At 42.3% G+C, this 20,484-nt stretch overlaps 1 protein-coding gene across 1 annotated transcript in view; it reads left to right on the top strand.

Annotated features, from left to right (window-relative positions):
- The window catches only part of ADAM7 (ADAM metallopeptidase domain 7), a 67,219-nt gene extending 59,533 nt beyond the window's left edge, over window positions 1-7,686 (top strand). The window contains exons 21-23 of the mRNA XM_045056716.1: window positions 2,484-2,549; window positions 3,210-3,266; window positions 7,618-7,686. Of these exons, the coding sequence (XP_044912651.1) occupies window positions 2,484-2,549; window positions 3,210-3,266; window positions 7,618-7,686 (192 nt within the window). The remainder of the gene's footprint in view (window positions 1-2,483; window positions 2,550-3,209; window positions 3,267-7,617) is intronic.
- Window positions 7,687-20,484: the final 12,798 nt, after the last annotated feature.

Genomic DNA, 20,484 nt, shown 5'->3' with positions numbered 1-20,484 from the left:
AAAGAATGGGAGTCATACACAATGTTACCAAAACAAAACTTTATTAAAAATCAGTAACAGGGGCGCCTGGGTGGCTCAGTGGGTTAGGTGGCCGACTTTGGCTCAGGTCATGATCTCACGGTCCGTGAGTTCGAGCCCCGCGTCGGGCTCTGTGTTGACAGCTCAGAGCCTGGAGCCTGTTTCAGATTCCGTGTCTCCCTCTCTCTGACCCTCCCCTGTTCATGCTCTGTCTCTCCCTGTCTCAAAAATAAATAAAACGTTAAAAAAAATTTTTTTTTAAAAATCAGTAACAGAAAACTATCGGAAAAAAATCTCCAAATGAAAATTAGATAATAAATTCTAAAGAACACCTGGGCCAAATAAAAAATCAATAGGGAAAATGGAAAATACTTTAAAGGAAAATGAAACAATACCTACCAAAATTTGTGGGAAGTAGTGAAACCAGTAAAGGAGAGTTTATAGCACTAAATACTTATGCTAGAAAAGAAGAAAGGTATCAGATCAATGACATCAGCTTTCATTTTAGGAAACTAAAAAAAGAAAAGCAAATAAAACTCCATGCAAATAGAGGGCAGGAAAACAATACATATTGGTCACCAATGAAACTAAAAACAAAACAAAACAAAATCCTGTAGGCAGACAATAAAAGCAAAAGCTGTTTTCCAGAAATTAATAAATCTTATAAACTTCCAGAAAAAAGTACGAGAGTCAAAATGACTATCTGGAATCATAAAGGTGACATCCCAGGAGAGTAATGTCCCTTATTAAATTGACAATATTTTGAATATGGAGATTAATTTGAAAAATTATTATTTTAACATATATGTATTTGACAGTGTAATTCAATAGTAAACTTTTTGAAAGTTTCAAATCACCAAAGCTTACTCATGAAGAAATAGATTACCGAAATATCTCCATATTTAACAGAGAAATTGAATTTGTAGCAAAAAACTTTCTACAAATAATAATAATAATAATAATAATAATGGGCGAATTTTACCGAACATATAATGATGAAATATTACCAATTCTACATAAACTCTTCCAAAAAATGGGAGAGAATGGATACTTCCCAACTCTTTTAACAAGGGCAGTATTTTTCTGTTATCCTTCTAGAGAAAAGCATTATAACACAGAAAACTGTTTGCCAATATTTCTAATAAATATAAGTGCGTAAGTACTGAATTTTAGCAAATTGAATTTCACAATGCATAAAAAGGATATGGTGTTGTGACCAAATGAGGGTTATCCTAGGAACGTAAGGAAAATTTAACATTAACAAACCAATCAAGCTAATCCACGGTATCATTTGGCAAAAAGTAAAATTATATGACCATCTCAATAGATGTGGGAAAAGCATTTGGAAAAGATGTAATCTATGTTCCTGATAAAACTCAGTAAATTAGGAACATAAGGGAACTTTCTGAACCTGGTGAAAGTGTCTACCAAAAAACCTATAGCTGATATATTTATGGTTAAAAAACCTGAATACCTTTTCTATAACAACAGGAATAAAGTAATGATGTCCACTCCCACCACTTCTATTGAACATTTTACTTGAGACTATAGCCATTACAATAAGGCAAAAAAAAAAAAATTAGAAAGAAAAAGAGTAAACCCTTTTGATTTGCTGAAGACACAATCATCTATAAAAAATCCTATACTAGGGGTTCCTGGGTGGCTCAGTTGGTTAAGCACCTGACTCTTGATTTCAGCTTAGGTCATGATCTCACAGGTTGTGAGATAGAGCCCCACATTGTGCTCTGTGCTGGCAGCATGGAGCCTGCTTGGGATTCTCTCTCTCCATCTGTCTCTGCCCCTCCCCCACTAGTGCTCTCTCTCTCTCTCTCTCTCTCTCTCTCTCTCTCAAAACAAATAAATAAATCCTATAGTAAAAAAAGTGAATTTAGTAAGATTTTTTTTCAGTATATGAAATTTATTGTCAAATTGGTTTCCATACAACACCCAGTGCTCATCCCAAAAGGTGCCCTCCTCAATGCCCGTCACCCCCCCTCCCCTCCCTCCCACCCCCCATCAACCCTCAGTTTGTTCTCAGTTTTTAAGAGTCTCTTATGCTTTGGCTCTCTCCCACTCTAACCTCTTTAAGATTTTAAGATATGAATCTGTGCACAAGAACCTATTGTGTTTTCATATACAAACAAGAATATAGCTGGTTATGGAATTTCAAGCATTCAGAAATTGACTTTACATTCGGATGCTAAAAGATCTGCCTTGGTCAATTCTTACTATAATACATAAAGAAACTCCCACTCTTCTCCAATATAAATTTGTTTTGTGAGTTCTCAGACTTTTTCAGTATAAGAGAATAACTTAGGGAAGAAATTTTCCCCATGTGTTTTGATATTTGTACATTTACTAGGTGTTTTCTAGAGATAGCTAGAAAATTTATGGTGCAGGCTTAGAAAAGGGTCATACTTGCCAGAACACTTAATTGCAAGGATAATAGTATCTCTTTTTCCTAGCAAAGAACTGCAGAGTCCTTGGAGAGACTTCCAACCAGTTTTTCAAGTCCGCACTACATCACACTGGTATGGTCACTTACCCCCTTTCTGTTGGGTTGTGCTAGTCTGTGGCCATTTCAGTAATAATTTCGGTGTCACTTAACTATTTGCTGGTTCCTTGAAATAGTCAAATAATATAACAAAGTTCTGAAAGCACCAAGATTTTCAACTGTCTATTTTTCAAATGAACAATTCTCATTATGCTGTCTATATTAGTAGCTAAAAGGGTGTGATTAAGATAGCTTTCAGTCTATGGTTCCCCAGAATCCTCCTCTCCCACAAAAGGATCTCGGAGCGTGCCACCCAGTTGGGATGGGGCTGAATGATCATTTCTTCCCATACCCCACTCAACCAGTACCGTCCATTTTGACAAATTGTTTTTACTGGGGTTTCAACAGGGATGTTTTCGCAATGGAAACTCCAGCGCTTGAAAAATGTTTGGAAATCTCTTACCAAATACAGGGTTGGAGAGATCCACCACAAAGTTTACAAGGAAAAAAAATGGCTTTGGATAAGGCTTCACTAATCAGGACTATCTCCCCATCGTCTCCCATAGCAATGTACAAACTTTCTTAGATTGTTCACGGATCAAGAAGAGACCGTCTGCATGTGATGTGCTTGTGTGTATGTGTGTCTACGTGTGACATCTGGTACAGTACCTGACACAGCACAATTTGTGTATTCCAGAAATCTGCAAATAAAGACCCAAGAGGAATCGCAGATCCCAGTCAAAGTGCCAAAGAGGTAGGTTCCTGTGACAGATGGTACCCCCACCCACTATTGATGGAGAGGGGACACCCTCTGTCCTTACCAGAAGAATAAGATGGTTGGAATTGTGTTCTCCCGTGTGCTAAAATTTCTAAGAGACAATTTAACAGAGTATGTTTCAGTCTGAGAGTTTCAAACCTGACTATGGGAGCAAGCTAGGATTTAACAGTCTCAGAGTCTTGGGCATTTTTAGACATAACAGAAACAAAACTTCTTTCTTAGACTTTTCTTGCCCAGAGTATACACACTTATGGTTTCTCATGAAGAATTTTTTTCAAATGTTTAATTATTTTTGAGAGAGATGGAGTGTGAACGTGGGAGGGGCAGAGAGAGAAAGAGAGAGGGGAGACACAGAATCCGAAGCAGGCTCCAGGCTCTGAGCCATCAGCACAGAACCCAACGTGGGGCTCGAACTCACAAACTGTGAGATCGTGACCCGAGCCAAAGTGGGGATGCTCAACCGAGTCACCCAAACACCCCTCTCATGAAGAATTTTAAGGACCAAATAGCACTGGTAATTACAGAGAAAGTACCATTCTTAATGGAAAGTTATTTCATGTTTGCTTTATCAAAGTTTCACCTACTAAATCAATAACTGACTCTATCTGAGGGATGATTTCACTTTTTAAGTGCAATGGCTATATTAGAAAATTTATCAAAAAGTTGTGATTTTTGTCAAAATGAGACAAAATGAGCACTGTGGCTACATTTCAGAGTTTCTGTTTTCATTCCTTCATTCATCCATTCATTGATTTCTATTGAGTTTCTACAATGTACTGGGTTAATCAGAAGTTTCCCCCACAAAATATTCTTTTTTCATCTTTTTTTTCACTTCAGAGAGACATAGGGGAGCGGGGAGGGAGGGAGAACCTTAAACTGGCTCCACACTCAGTGCAGAGCCCTACATGGGGCTCAATCCCAATCCTGGGATCAAGACCTGAGCCAAATCCAGAGTCAGCACTCAACTGACTGAGCCACCCAGGTGCCTCCCCCGTAAAAACATTCTTCACAAGAAATCTTGCCCAACACACTTTCTGTGTTGGAAAGGGGAAGGAAGGACATATCTAATGGTCCTTCCACTCCTTAATGATGGACATGTCTCATACTGATGAATGGAGAGAGATGCTCCTTAATGCAAACAAACTGTTTGGCATCCTGTAATGAAAAACAAAATGATTTTCTCTCTTTTGTGATAGGCTTGTTCATTTTATAATGACTGCTTATGGCTAAGGAGATCTGGAAAAAATGTGAACAAGCATAGTACAACAGAATCCCGGAAAGTTACTGTAATTAGCAGATAACAATGAGTAACTGAAATATAATGTGCCGTAGACTTTAGAGAAAATAACTTCTTTTTACCCGTCTGTTTCTATTTAGAGCTTGAAACTGGATATCCAAAATGGCTGTGCAAGACTAGGCTGAGGATTCTGGATGAAAGATCTTCATAACCCTCTCGATACTTGCTACACAAATTTCTGGTAGTTTTTCAAAAGTTCTTATCAAGACAGAAAATGTTGATGAGAAGCAACTTCTTTCTGTAATCTTTACCTGTAGAATTTACAGCCTGTAGTGTAGACATATGCTACAAAAAGATTCTTGGCGTTTTTCCAATGACTAATACAATATAATACAATAACAAAACTGATACAATACTAATACAATAGACTAATACAAAATAGTCTCCTTGCTCTCATATTTTCCTAAAGAATGTCAATCTGGTTACTTTAAAAAAGACTCTTAACCTTGAGGATATTAAATTACAGCCCCGAGTCTAAGAAGCAAAACACTTCTTATAAAAGTTTATTTCTTTGGAATCATAAAACGACTGAACCTTAATTGGAATATGACACGATTGCCACTAATTCTGGTTTAAATGAAGTTCTCTCCTGCAGAAATGCCAAGGAATTCAGTGCAGGAAGTCATCTGATTCCACTAAATAATTAAAAGGTAGAGGGCTGTCTGGCTCATGTCTTGTCAGTGAAGGAGGCAGGAGAATAGTCCTCTTCGCTACAGAATAAATCTTAAAATTGTGGCAGCAAAGGAGGACATGAGATGCTTCTGGTTAAATTCCTAGAATCTCATCTTAAATTCCTAAATTTTTAGAATTCCTTCTAAACCTGACAGAGAAATCAGAGGGGTTATAAGAATTTCAGAAAATTAACTCCAGCAGAGAAGAAATACGGCTCCCCTTAAGTGCTTGTGAGGTCTTTGTAGTGCACAGATTTGTGCAATTACTGTGCAATTTCTCTTCCGTCTCTAGCCTTCCCTGATTCTGGTGTGTGGGGCTGTCCAAGGAATGATGTCAGATATTTCTTAGGCCCATGTTTCTCAGCACTTTCTCTGGTATTATTTTCTTTTTGTTAACGGTTAAAGCTATATCAATTGTTTCTTTGTATACTAAAGTGAAGTTTTCAAGTGCTAAATGAGAATTTTATGATTCAATAAATAAATAAATAAAGCAAGGAAGAGAGCTGGTTGTTCTTGGTGAGATTCTTCTTGCTTTAGTTGACTGGCTTATGTGAGGACACAGTGAGATCAGCAAAGGACAGCAGGGACTCAGCATTTCACACCTAAGCAAGAATTCATAAGCGTTTGTTTTTCTGATTAAAACCACTCATTTGAGAAAGAGTGTTGACGATTGCCCGCTGAAAGCAAAAGATGCTAATTTAACTGTTTTATGACTCTTGAGGATATAGAACAAACTGAGGGTTGCTGGATGGGAGGTGGGTGGGCTAGATGGATGATGGGCATTTAGGAGGGCACTTGTTGTGAGGAACGCTGGGTGTTGTACATTAGTGATAATTCACTGAATGCTATTCCTGAAACCAATATTACACTACATATTAACAGACTAGAATTTAAATAGGAACCTGAAAAAATTTTTAAAAGACAAATGTTTTAGGCAAACTTGTGAAAAAAAGAAATTGTGTGTCATCTATACTCCTTAAAGCAAACAATAATCTTCTGATGTCCAAAACGAAGGGACAGTCACATACTTGTACTTGCTTGAACAATACATATGTTGCCGAACAATATATATATCTCGCCTTCTTGATTCACTATGTTTCTTCTTGCTCTCGTATTTCTTCCAAAAGACTCACCATCATCTCTGCCTTGGGTTCCACATTCAGCCAACTACTAGTTTCCAGTGATCTTTCTTTCTTTCTTTCTTTCTTTCTTTCTTTCTTTCTTTTCTTTTTCTTTTTTTTTTTTTTGCAAATTTTTCTTCTCTCTCTCAAATTATAAATATGCCTGGCACCACCTGAGTCCTCCTGCTTGGCTGTTTCATGCCTAGATAATCACTCCGGACTTCTAGTCTGCTCCCCCATTCTTCAAATAACCCCAGTGGCCCTCTGCCGGGTAAGCTTCCTTTTTACTTTAGGGAGTATTTTCCGTGCTTGTCCTTATTACTTATCCGAGGCCCTAGAGACTTGACCTACACTTCTTTCAGATGCTGCCACCCTGTGCCGTGTTTCTTAGGGATCTTCTTCCAATGCTGTCTGCAGATTAGGAAGCAATTTCATGGTTCCCTTGGAGGGAACCAGCAGGAGTGCTGTCCCTGTCCCCGATTATGGAGCCAGGTATGATTTCATAGCCCTAATATGTATGGCTCTTATCACCTTGGACAGTTTGAGTCTTTTCCTTTGAACCAACAGTTGCAGACAGAACTCCTATTGTGAATGAACAGACCTGCAGGACTTACGGGCTAAGGAACTCTGTCTTCCTCCTCAGCCTGTGAACTGCTTCCTTTCCCACCCCATACACAGATAGAGAACCTTCCTGATGCTGGAACTTGCCTAAAGTAAGACAGAGCTCATTACAGCTCTGGGATGTTGTGTTTTGGGGTACTGAGTTACTCTCGGTAGCTGGGTCCCTGTACCCTCTGCCCTGGACAGAGGTGGATTTATCCAGAAGCTAATAAAGCTTGAGCTTCAGGGTCTATTGCGTGCATTGCTCCTTCCCAGACCTTTTATCTAATTTGACATTTACATTTTTTAATGACAGTGGGCTGGTTTGGGTTGGGAAGTGAGAACTCAAATGAGTTCAGATGATGTGTTGGCAATAGGGCCTATACCTAAGAAGCAGACAGGACAAAGATGCCCTGTGTTAGGCAGAAATTGGTGGTTCCAGGAAGGGCAAGGAGACGACCAGCCAGAAATGGGATGGGGGGACCTGGGAATGAGAGCAGCATGGCAGGTGTGAGGAACCCTCAGCAAACCCATGGCCGACTGGGGAAAGGCTTGGGTGGAGGTGAGTTCCCAGACAGCACCACAGAGAGGAAAATCCAAGAGGGGAGCGAACTTTGTGCTCCCCAATCCACCCACAGATAATGGCCGAGGGCCAGGGCTTTACCAGCGTGCTGAGTTTGATGCAAACCTGTGCGCAAATCACCTAACCCTGAGCAATGCAGACCCAGCGCGACCCATAGAAAAACAATACAGAATACAAAACTTAAGGGGCGCCTGGGTGGCTCAGCCGGTTAAGCGTCCGACTTCAGCTCGGGTCACGATCTTGCGGTTCACGAGTTCAATCGCCACATCGGGCTCTGTGCTGACAGCTCGGAGCCTGGAGCCTGCTTCCGATTCTGTGTCTCCCTCTCTCTCTCTGCCCCTCCCCCACCCACCCCACTAGTGCTCTGTCTCTCTCAAAAGTAAATAAATAAATTAAAAAAAATTAAAAAAAAATAAAATACAAAAATAAGAAGCGAAACCCGAGCAGACATATCAGCAGCTGTACATCCCAGGGGGCAGAGGGTGGGCGATAGATTCTGCAGTTTAAAGTCGGACAAGTGCCTTTAAAAAACACTCAAAAGTAAATCAGAATTCATACTTGTTGCAATAGTATTTAAATACTACTGTGCGAAGGAATCTCCCGTATATGTTCACGTCAGTTCTGCCAGGAATGGAGTGATGGAGATCCCACACAAACCAAACCAAAAATCAGCATTCCCAGGACAGCATCCACTATTCTAAATACCGGCCAGCTCCACACGACCACGTTGCCATTCTCAGAAAGCATCGGTGCTTCCAAATGGTTGTGGAATTTAAAGGCACTCTTGGGGCGTGCTAGAATTGGGAAGTCACATCCTAAAAGACCAGTGATCCCTTCCTGATCTGGGGCACAAATACATGCATGGGCCCTGGCAGTCCTCAGGGCGCAACGCATCGATGAAGTTTCTACAACGACCACTAGGTGGCCACCTAACAATCTAAATCTATGTGCTGGAAACTCGCCCAGGGAATTCACACAACACCAGGCCTGCAAAATCTTGTCTTGAAATAAACTTACCAAGAAGTTTGTTCAAGTCCGTTGCTGGTTACGGAAGACGTAGCTCTGGGAGAATTTTGCCAGACCCCTTTCTTCTCTGCCAGGGTTGTGGGTTGGGTTAGGAAAACAGAAACGGAGCCCCTGAGCAAAGGGGAGTTGGGTGGACAGCCTGAAAACTTGGAATGAAAAGAAAAAAAATTTAATGTGTATTACTTATTTTTGCGAGACAGAGAGAGAGAGAGTGCCAGGGGGCAGGGGTGGCAGAGACAGAGGGAGACACAGGATCCAAAGCAGTCTCCAGGCTCTGAGCTGTCAGCACAGCTCAGGGCTGGGGCTCAGGGAACCAGGAGATCAGGACCTGAGCCGGAGTCAGACGTTTACCTGACTGGGCCACCCAGGCAACCCGAGCCTGCAAACTTTGAATGAGGGTTTTAGATTCTGAAGATAAATCCTGTTTGCTTTCAGTCTTGAAGTCCAGTGGTGTTGAAGCTGACATGTCAGTAGCTCCAAATGACCCCATCTCCTGAAAACTACTGGGGGAGGGCCGGAGGGATCATTTTGTTTTTGCTTTTTGCTTTTATATGATCTGTTTATTTATTTTAGTTTTTTGAAGGCCAGCAAATTAGCCACTGCTGCTGTGGACGCCCGAAGAGCTCCCCCTTTCCCCAGGGATATGTAAGGGCTAGTAAATACCAGGAGGAGGCATAGCCTGTGTGACTTCTATGACTTTGTGGTGGGACATTCATGACAATCGACGTCCCCCTACTAATCACCACCAAGGAGTGAGAAATATCAATTCGACTCCTGAGCTTATTGGACGCTTCCTGATCACTTTCTGACGGAAGCTCAGGCTTTTAGGCAAGTCGAGAGCCATTATGCAAGGGAAATGGCTGTCTCCCGGCCTTGACAGAATCCATTAGTATATTTCTCCAGGAAAAGCTGTAATTGGGAACTATATGTAATGGATATTGATCGCTAAGAAAAGAAGATACACATAACTTTAGACCTCAGGGGTCTCCGGGAGCAAAAGGTACGTAAAAAGGGGTCTTCATAGGATCATAGAAGTGCTAGCTGGAAAGAAACTGAACCGGAGTTGCTTTAGAGCTTAGGTAAGTCAATTCACGAGCCAACAACTGCTTGCTCAAGGATATCAGTGATTTGCTGCAAGGAGAGGAAATATAGCATTTACTGAGTACATACTATTTGTCAGGCATTTTTCTAAGCACTTCGCATGTAGTCTTTTATTTGACTTAAAATAACTCTAGGAGTTAACTACCGTTATCATCGTCATTTTACGCTTTGAGAAAATCAAGCTCAAGGTAAAATAATTTGCCAAAAGAGAGACAGTGGACGGAAGAGCTTAGCCAGAATGTCAACCCAGGGATTCAACCTCCAGAGAGTATGTTTCCCATCACTACCACGCTGTTTGGTGTGAATATAATTTTGAGAGGGAGGAAGCACAGGTCCTTCCAACATTCACAGTGGTGCAAGGGAAACTAATATATCTTGCTCCCATTCCCATTTCCCGCCCACCAACTTCCCAATCTTTCCAGCCACAGCCACAGCCACAAGGATGCACGGATTTACACAGCAAGGCAAGCCGGGCAGGGGCCACCTCCCAATTTAGCCCGACCCTGGCTGCCATGCTGTTGTCGTGGTAGAACCGTGTTTGGGGCTGCACCTGAGACTTTAGCACCTTTAACCCTTCTCCTGGCCCGTCCCAAGGGGGGGTGCTTGTGATCCCGGAACCTTTTCTGTGTTGTACTACTTCGGGTTCTGGGAGGTCTTAGTAGAACAGGGCTCTGCCTGGGCAATGTTTTAGTTCGCTTTTGCATGCCTGGGAAAGATGTCTGTTGCTTCCTTCATCGTCAGCGTGCAGGGAAGGAAAACCAAAAGAATTATTGACATTTGGCAGCAACTTGTGGATCGGGGGATGGCAAGAGTCAATGAAGGGGCCGACCCGCTCTGAGGAAGGCTTCCTGGTTCTAATCAAATGAAGAATGCACCAGACAAGGGGTCGCATTTAACATGTGGGGAAGGAGAGAGTATCCGTGCCGCACCTTTCAGACTCCACACACCTGCCAGACCTCTCCGTATTTCTCATTCGATGCCCACTGCAAAGCCCTGTGAAAGTATTCTCTTACAGACAAGGAAGGTAGGGATAAGAGGTGCCCAGCCACACAGCGGTCGAGGGTGAAACAGAAATCCGCACATAAGCCTCAGACCAAAGCCACGATCCGAACCCGCTCCAGTCTCTAAACTGACCTGTTATACCCCCAGGGTGACAGTGACATCACAGGTGGCCGCTGGAGCTGATTTCTGGGAGAGGCAACTTTGATCTAGAAAGGGGCGGGCCAACCCAAGGCAGTGGGTGGGCCTAGGCTTTTTTGTCGTAAAGAACAAGGCGTCCGTTTCATTTCCCAGTCTTCTCCAGGTTTTCAAAGCGACGATTAGAGGGAAGAAAATGTTCACAGGTCTACTGTCGTTCCAACAGGGTTCAAAAGTGGATTCACTGGATCGAAAAACGCAAAGGCCTTTAGGTAAATCCTATGGCACTTAAAGTCCTTCTCGTCCTGTATTTAAACGAGTCCTTTTCTCTCCCGTTGTCCACATCAGCCTCTGGACGTAAACGTTGACGTTCATTACCCAGAGACGGTAACATTTTAAAAACAAAAACAAAAACGCCCAGAAAACTAGAGATCGGGCTCTGGGGTGTGCCTCTTCAGGTCTACCAGGGAAAGTCGCTGGATACTAATTTGACGTTCTTAGAAACGCGTCTGATGCTCTCTCTGCAGGAGGACATAGTCTGAAATATCATTACCTACTGCCGTCTTTAGACTGGCGGAGGAAAGGAAGAAATAGCCTCCCAGGTAGCACATGGCGCAAACCGGATACCTCAGTATGGACGCCCCGCCAACCAATTCAGAAGAGAAATAAATCGATTTGCTCCATCTTGTTCATGCTGCTTGGTTGCGTCACAGGTTTCCATGCTGAAAATAGCACCAGCTGGACACTGTGCTACTCAATATCCCACCTTTAGAAATGAAGAATCAGACCCAAGCCCAACCCAGCGTCATACTGCTCCCTGAGTCCCCCTGCGTTTTCTAGCGAGGGGACACTCAGAAAGCAACAAGATAAAATGGCGGATCTCACAACCCCATTTCCAGCCAAGGCTATAATCTTCCTCCTGAGGACTCTTCAGTGACCCTTCGGAAAGCCAACAAACCCAAACGACAAGCAGAGACCAATAGTACTCTTAGATTTCGAAGGGGGAAACATGGCATAAAAGTAATAAAATAAATAACGAATATGGATTGATACAATTTAGGCTCTGTTCCTTTAATTATTCATTTACTCCACCGTTCAACAGGTGCTCACTGCACATTTGCTGTATGCGAGGTATCCTTCTAGGTGCATGAAGATAGATGATGTAGAAGACTCTGCCCAAGGGGCCTCAAGCCTCACAGGAAAGCACCCAGGCTTCTAAATGGATGGCCTCGAGGTCACGTGATGAACTGCACAGACCAAGAAGGCGGCAGATGTGACTGACAGGAGAAGAGAGAGGAGGTGTATACTATTTGGTACAGTGGAGAATCTTTCAGAAAGGCAAGCTTTTTATCAAGAGCTTAACAAATGGACAAAGTTTTGCCAAACAGAGAGCTAGCATTCCAGGGACAATCAGCCAGTCTACGCACACCAGAGTCTGTCAGGTCCATTCGTGATGAGGAGTTAGGATAGCTCAACTATAACGCACGCAGAAACGTGTGATATGAGGGCAGGTTAAAGGTAGCCTGTATAGGATATACTCTGCTGTGTTTATCTTAAAGGTAGCGGGAATTATTTAGGGGACTTAAGTGACAGTGACATGATCAAATTTGTACTTGAGGGGGAAAAAGACAGTCACAATTACGAAAGGCGGATTGGCGAGAAGCTAGCCGACTGTCCGGATTAGAAGACACCAAACTCTGCAGAGACCAGAGTTGGTAGAAAACAGAGAAAACGGAGGACTTCACATTGCTTCGTTCTTACTGATGAGGGACTTACAGGGATGGGGTAGATGGAAGCGTTGATACTGGCTTGTCCATTTCTGTTTCACGTAGATGAAGCTCCACCTGTTCCTTCACCAGAAAAGAATACAAGGAATAGAACCAGGTTACCCTGGAGGTGAAAATGGGTTAAATGTGAGCCATTTTAACTTCCTCCTATGTAAATACGTATAGTGAATTCATATGATATGAAGAGCAAAGTGGGAAAAACTACTCAGAAAAGTTTTCCTTAAAAAAAAAAGTGATTAAAAAAAAAGTAAAATAAAGATCGTGATTTACTCAACCGTTGTGCTAGAAGCTACTGCCTAGAACAGCACCCAGGACCAGTAGCACAGGGTAGAATGTAAAATGGGCTCATCAAATACTGGCTTAAATTTAAATGAAATGTGTTACATTTTTTAGGCAATGGAAAGAAAGCACAGTGACGTTAGATCAACTAGTAGGAAATAACACGGATCATGGTAATTCTGAGAGTCGGACTCTTGTTCCCCTTAGCTGCTCATGCAGCACCTGGCCCCTGCCCATCCTCAGATGCTTTGCTGGATCAGAGGAGCTCTCCTCCAAACTCCACAGATTCTGGGATTCTCCCTGCTAAGCTGAGGACACAACTTACTTCCCCTGAGCCCCAATAAGGGTCCTTCAAGGGAGAAAGGCAAGGGAGAAGAAGCATTACTCGTTGAAGGACACTTTTCATTTTTAATGTTTATTTATTTATTTTGAGAGAGGGCACAAGTGGGGAAGGCACAGAGAGAGAGGGAGAGAGAATCCCAAGCAGGTTCTGCACTGCCAATTCAGAGCCCAGCATGGGTCTCGAACTCACGAACCATGAGATCATGACCTGAGCCGAAGCCAAGAGTCAGACACTTAACTGACTGAGTCACCCAGGAGCCCCAACTTTGAAGGACACTTGAAGCCAATTCTATCCAACAAAATCGTCCTCCTCTCTCTGACTTGAAACAATGCAAACATCTAATACCTTTTGTATATTCTATGTCTCCAATTAAATCTTTAGACATATGAAATACAATAATAATAACTGTTGCAATATCCTTGTCCAGTCATTCAAAACTCTGTGTCAGTTCTAGTTCGGTTTTGATTGAGCTTCCTACTCATAAGGGTCATATCTTTCTGCTTCTTTAAAGCACGGTCATTGTTGATTAGATGCCCATCCACTGTGAACGCCACCCTTACTGGCCCTGGAATTTTTTTTTTTTTTTGGTATTCCCATAAATATTCTTGAACTTTGTTCTGAAAAGCAGTTGGTTATTTGGAAGCAATTTGATCCTTTTAGGTCTTGCATTTAAGACCGTTACACAGGCCCAGAGCAGTGTTTAGTCTAGGGCAACTCATTCCTCACTGCAGAGAAATACCAAGTACTCAGATGCCCATGAATTACGAGGTATCTGATGGAGCTAGCAGGTAATTTTTCCTTGGACTTGTGTTATGGGCTGAATCACGTCCCCGCAAAGATCTTGCACTCCAGAATTGCAAAGGAATAAATTTCTGTTGTTTAAATGATATGTGTTATCAGGGTTCAAGGTAAGTGATAAAATCTGGTGCTGGGACGGGGGTGGGGGGGTGCTTCTGTTACAAAAACCTAGAAATGTGGAAGTCGCTTTGGAACTGGACCATGGGAAGAGGCCGGAAGTTTTGAGATGCATGTTAGAAGAGGCATAGATTGCCTTCAAGAGGCATTCGGCACAAATATGACTGTTGAAGATAACTCTGGTGGAGGGTGAAAAAGAAGAAGAGAGCTGTTGAGAAAGTTTCTCTGAGAGATCCCTATGTCATCACAAATAGAATGTTGTTAGAAGTATGGATGTTAAAGGTGCTTCTGGTGAGGTCTCAGAGGGAAATGCTGAACATGTTATTGGACCAGATGAAAGGCCTTTCTTGTTATACAGTTGTAGAACTTGGTTAAATTGTGTCCTACTGTTTTATGGAAGGTAACATTTGCAAGTGATGAACTTGGCTATTTAGCTGAGGATATTCCTATTCAAAATGTTGAGGGGGGCACCTGGTTTCTCCTTGCTGCTTGTAACAAAATGCAAGGAATCAGAGAGAGAGAGAGAGAGAGAGAGAGAGAGGAATTGAAGAAACCATTGTTAAGCATAGGGGAACCAGAACTTGAAGATTTGGAAAATTCTGAGCCTATCTATATTGCGAAACTAAGAAAGCATATTTTGGAGAGAACATCACGAGTATGACTACATAATAATTTGTTAAAAGATGACTGATGTGTGATTTATGGATCCAGTCAGCCATCTCAGCAGAAGCCGGGGATAGGCATTGGGTTATACCTTTAGAAACACTGCAGAGATGGGATGAAATGAAGGAAGGCTGTTGGACTTCTGAGATTCTATAAGATAGACTACCAGAGCTTTTCTGGTGTAGCATGCTATCCTTCAAGAAAAGGAAATAATGACCCTCAGGGTGGTTCAAACGTGGGCAAGAATGGTGATTCTACCAAGAGCCAGAAGGCCAAGGCCTGAGGGGTCAGGGTCACTGTTCACAGTCAAAAGAACAGAGCCACTCCATTTGGACTGGTTGGTCTAAAAAGTCAGGGCCACTAACCAGGTGCATAGAGCCAAAAAGGATTATTCCTGAACCTTAAAATCTTAGGGAATTTTCTCTGCTAAGTTTCAGACGTGCTTGGAACCCATCACCCTTTTCTTCTTTCTAATTTCTCCCTTTTAGAATTGGAATGTTTATCCTCTACCTGTCCCACCATTGTATTTGGGAAGCAGTTAACTTTTCTAGTTGTACAGATTCATAGCTGGAGAGGGATTTCGTCTCAGGATGAATCATACCTTGAGTCTCACCCACACCAGATTTAGATGATATTTAGATGAAACTTTAGAGTATATGATGGAATGAGTTAAGATATTTGGGGCTGTTGGGATGGAGTTAATGTATTCTGTATGAAAGAAGAACATGAGGGGAGCTTGGGTGGTTCAGTCAGTTAAGCATCCGACTCTTAATCTCCTCTCAGGTCTTGATCTCAGGTCATGAGTTCAAGCCCTGCATTGGGCTCCACGCTGGGCATGAAGCCTATTTTTAATAGGCTTTAATAATGCAGCTTCCTTTTCTGGCAAAATGGTGAACTAGAACGCTAAAGAAATATACCTGGTACAGAATACCAAAAGGTTTTGGAATACCTTTGTTTTTCCTGATTCACTGTTGTATTGATAAGAAAGCCAAGGAAAATTTCAGAGTCCAGAAACACTGACAAATGTGAATCGAGAGCTAGATAAAAGCCACTTTCATGACAAACTCAATTTTTATCTCACGGTCAGGGTCCGATGGACAGGATAGGACATGTTATAAAATTGCAAAGCAGAGGCGGAATTAAGCCGTCAGGAAGAAGAATCAGTAGAAAAAAATAACCGGCAGATGAAAGTTTCCAAAGATAATTGGTGTTGGAATTAACAGTTTCAGAATAGAAAAAAGCACATATATTTAAAGAGCTAAAAGACCAGAGAACAACAGAAATAAGACACCAAACTAGCCTGTAGATTTAAATATATCCAGGGGCGCCTGGGTGGCGCAGTCGGTTGGGCGTCCGGCTTCAGCCAGGTCACAATCTCGCGGTCCGTGAGTTCGAGCCCCGCGTTGGGCTCTGGGGCTGATGGCTCAGAGCCTGGAGCCTGTTTCCGATTCTGTGTCTCCCTCTTTCTCTGCCCCTCGCCCGTGCATGCTCTGTCTCTCTCTGTCCCAAAAATAAATAAAAACATTGGAAAAAAATTAAAAAATATATATATCCATAAAATAATTAAGATTAAAAAAATATGGTTGTGTTCAGCAGCATATCCCGAAGGCAGCCTAATGAGATAGGGTTGGAAGAAAAGAATGAAAGAATAGTTTAAAGGTATAGCAGAAGGTGAAAAGATTAACCTGTATCTAGCTGTAGTCCCAAAGTAGACATTATTCATAAAACTACAGATAAATATTTTCCAGTAGGGAGAGAAAGAAGGAACTGGCAAGGGAAAAAGAAAAAAAAAAAAAATCAGCACTCGAGCCTGTGACTTCCCAGATGTGAAGTACCTGTCTTAAAAGTTATACAGCAATTTCAACTCATCAGGTTTAAAGGGAAGAACTCAACACCTTCAGAGGGAAAATACAGGTCATAAAGAAAGACTGGAGAATCAGGGAGGGCATTATATTTCTCAATGCAGGGCAGAAGGTTATAGAAGTAAGACGATCCGGATGTTCAAATGTTGAGGGGAAATGTTTTTCAAACCTAGAAGTCTAAACTCAGCCAGACTTAATAATCCAGAGGAACAGAAAATAGACATTTTCACCATACAATTCATCCAAATTTTACCTGTTGTTCACTTACAGGAAGGTAGCAGAGGTTGCGCTTCAACATTTTAGAGGATTAAAAAGATAAAGGAGACAAAAGATTTGGTAAACAGATGATTCAGCAGAGGGGAAAGCAAAGGCGTTTCCCAGAGATGGGTGAACGGAAGTTTTGGCATGACTGCCGTGCTAGGGAGCCCTAGGGAGCACCTCTCAGATGGCAGCAAGACCACGGACAGCTAGGGAGCCCTAGGGAGCACCTCTCATGGCAGCAAGACCACAGACAGCTCCAGAAGAGCCGTCCCCAAGAGGAAATCAACAACAGTAGACCTGATTGAGAACAAGGTGTCTTTATGATTCTGAGATGTGGTTTCTAGTTCTTCTGGAGCGGTAGTTCTCAATGAGGGTGATTCTTTTCTTCCTCAGGAGACATTTGACAACGTCTGGAGACATTTGTAGTTGTTGCAACAAGATGGGGGTGCCGCCGGTATTGGGTAGGACAAGACCAGGGATGCACCTGAACATCCTATAGTGCACAGGACAGCCTCCTGCCCGTTAGCATCCCATCAAAGAATTCTAGGACCAAAATGTCAGTAGTTCCAAGGTCAAAAAACCCTGAGTTTCAGACAAAAATTTTAAATGAAAAAAAAATGGACAAGAAAAGACATATAATCCCATGTACTATGTTGTTCAACTACGAGCAATATTTAAAGCAGTTGTGCTATAACTGTTTTGGAAAGATTAGGAAACAGAAATGGTGAGAAAAAGAAGGTAATCTTTATCTCTCTTAGTTAGAAGACAGTAGATAATTCTTAAAAGTGACATGTGTACGAACAGAAGCCAAAGTAAGTTATTTAGAAAATATGGAGGTGCTGGTCGTGGAAATAACTTAGAGTATGGAATGTTTAGGATACAGTGAATGGAGACCAAGAATGAGAAAGTAGGAGACAGAGGCTCCCGTCTTTCATTGTAAATCTTTACGTATCATTTGATATTTGAAACTATATTTGATACTATCATTTGATATTTGAAACTAATGAAAAAAACAATGTTAAAGCAGATATGGCAATCATGAGATTCAGGAATCTAATTAAGAGATTAGAGTTCTGGGGGCACCTGAGCGACTCAGTAAGTTGGGCGTCCGACTTCGGCTCAGGCCATGACCTTGCAGTTTGTGAGTTTGAGCCCCACATCAGGCTCTGTGCTGACAGCTCAGAGCCTGGAGCCTGCTTTGGAGTCTGTCTTTCCCTCCCTCTCTCTCTCTGCCTGTCCTGTGCTCGTGCTCTGTCTCTCTCTAAAAAATAAATAAACATAAAACAATTTTTTAAAGAAATTAGAGTTCTGGTTCACATAAATAAATAAGTGACTTGATCAAACTTTAACATCCTGATTTTCTGATTGATATGCCAAGAAATGCAATTTTTTTCTGACCTTCACTGTAATCTTTCCTCATTATTTCAAGTTGGTTTCCCTTAGTGGAGAGCCCAGGCAGGCAGGCTGAAGGCAGTGTGTTTAGGGGCTGATTCAGCAAGCAGCAAGATGGTCCCATCGTCATCCCTACATGGTGCTACAAGGACAATGTAAAAATGCAACTGAGGGAAAAAACTGAGGCTGATCCAAAGAGACATGTGCAAAGCAGGTCCTTCACTCTGTGACAAAGGATGCCTGTCTATTGAAATCAACTGGAATGGAAGAGTGCAGTACTTCGTGGAGAACTGGCTGCCATGAGCGAAACAGGAGGTGGTCTAGAATAATTCCAAAGAGGGGCACCCATGTCCACCACTCCTAGATGCATTCTCTGTACATGGGCACTTGAGAGTTCACCCATTAAAGGGGCTGGGATGTAAAAGAACACCACGAAGGGAGGATTCAAAAATTAAACAAATGCACATGCGCACACACACACACACACACACACGAGGGTAAATTGTTCTCTTACTGTGAAATGCAATGCACAGCCTCTGGGAGCCACCGAAATAAATGAGGTAGATGAGATCATCTGTCTGCAGGTCGAGTGATCAAGACGAGAACCCTGCTTTGCTGCAGGGCTGAAACAGCATCGTTCATGGGGCTGGGCTTCTTCGTCAAAAACAGTGAGGCTGTCATGTGTTTGTGGGTCATGTGCTTGTTTCACAACTCTTTGCTTTAAGGAGCACAGCTAATATGGAACTGTTACGCTCAAACCTTCGATAATAACGTGAGGGTTTTTAAAAGTGACTTACTATTTTAATTGGATGCGTTCATGGTTGAACTCTTTTGCATTACTCCACAATATTTCGAAGATGACAGTGCAATTTTCCTTCTATCACTAGGAATAATTTGCGTTCGTGGATTCAGAGAACGCACACACGTGTAAGACCAGTCGTGATGGTTTTCTGGAAAGGAATAGCCATATCACATGGAAGAATTTCAAATTCAATCAGCTAACGATGTTAATATTTGCAATCGTGTGGTTAAAACCCTTCCCTTTATTACACTCACGTTTTTCTATTATGCATATGTTCAGTATATGATATCTTCCCTTAGTTACAAGAGGTACAAAGTTGTCCTTCAGGACAGGTACATTTTAACAAGATATTAGAAACATAAGAAATTACAAGTTTCGTTTATTTTAGCCAGTTAGGTTTTATTTTTTTTACTTATTTTAAAAAAATTTTTTAATGTTTATATATTTTTGAGGGAGAGAGAGAGAGACAGAGTGTGAGTGGGGGAGCAGCAGAGAGAGAGGGAGACACAGAGTCTGAAGCAGGCTCCAGGCTCTGAGCTGTCAGCACAGAGCCCGATGCGGGGCTTGAACTCACGAACTGCGAGATCATGACCTGAGGTGAAGTCGGACGCTCAACCAACTGAGCCACCCAGGTACTCCGTAAGTTTATTTTTTATAAAGCCAACGATAACCAAGGAAATTTCAGTATTTCTTTTTTTTTTTAATGTTTATTTATTTTTGACAGAAAGAGAGAAACAGAGCATGAGTGGGGGAGGGGCAGAGAGAGAGGGAGACAGAATCCAAAGCAGGCTCCAGGCTCCGAGCTGTCAGCACAGAGCCCAACGTGGGGCTCGAACTCACAGACTGCGAGATCATGACCTGAGCCGAAGTCGGCCGCTCAATCGACTGAGCCACCCAGGCGCCCCAGAAATTTCAGTGTTTCTTTTTTTTTTAATTTTTTTTTAATGTTTATTTAGTTTTGAGAGAGACAGAGACAGAATGCGAGTGGGTTGGGACAGAGAGAAGAGGGAGACACAGAATCTGAAACAGACTCCAGGCTCTGGGCTGTCAGCACAGAGCCCGATGCGGGGCTCGAACTTACGAGCTGCGAGATCATGACCTGAGCTGAAGTCGGACGCTCAACCGACTGAGCCACCCAGGTGCCCCTTCAGTGTTTCTAATGGTAACCAGAACGTGGTTGGAAAGGCCAAGATGGGGTCGGCAACTCATTTTGGTGCCGTGTGGGCTAGGGTGGGTTTGGGATGTGGCAATGTATTTGACAGGAAGCACAGAAAACCTTTAAAATCATCCTTGTTCTCAAGGCCCTTATACCAGCTTGGGATTTAAGATTAATGTGTAAAGAAAAAAACCCCGT

Source organism: Felis catus, chromosome B1, assembly GCF_018350175.1.
Source record: "Felis catus isolate Fca126 chromosome B1, F.catus_Fca126_mat1.0, whole genome shotgun sequence".
NCBI classification, from domain to species: domain Eukaryota; kingdom Metazoa; phylum Chordata; class Mammalia; order Carnivora; family Felidae; genus Felis; species Felis catus.
The sequence above is the reverse complement of the archived record's forward strand: the minus strand, read 5'-3'. Positions and strand labels throughout refer to the sequence as shown.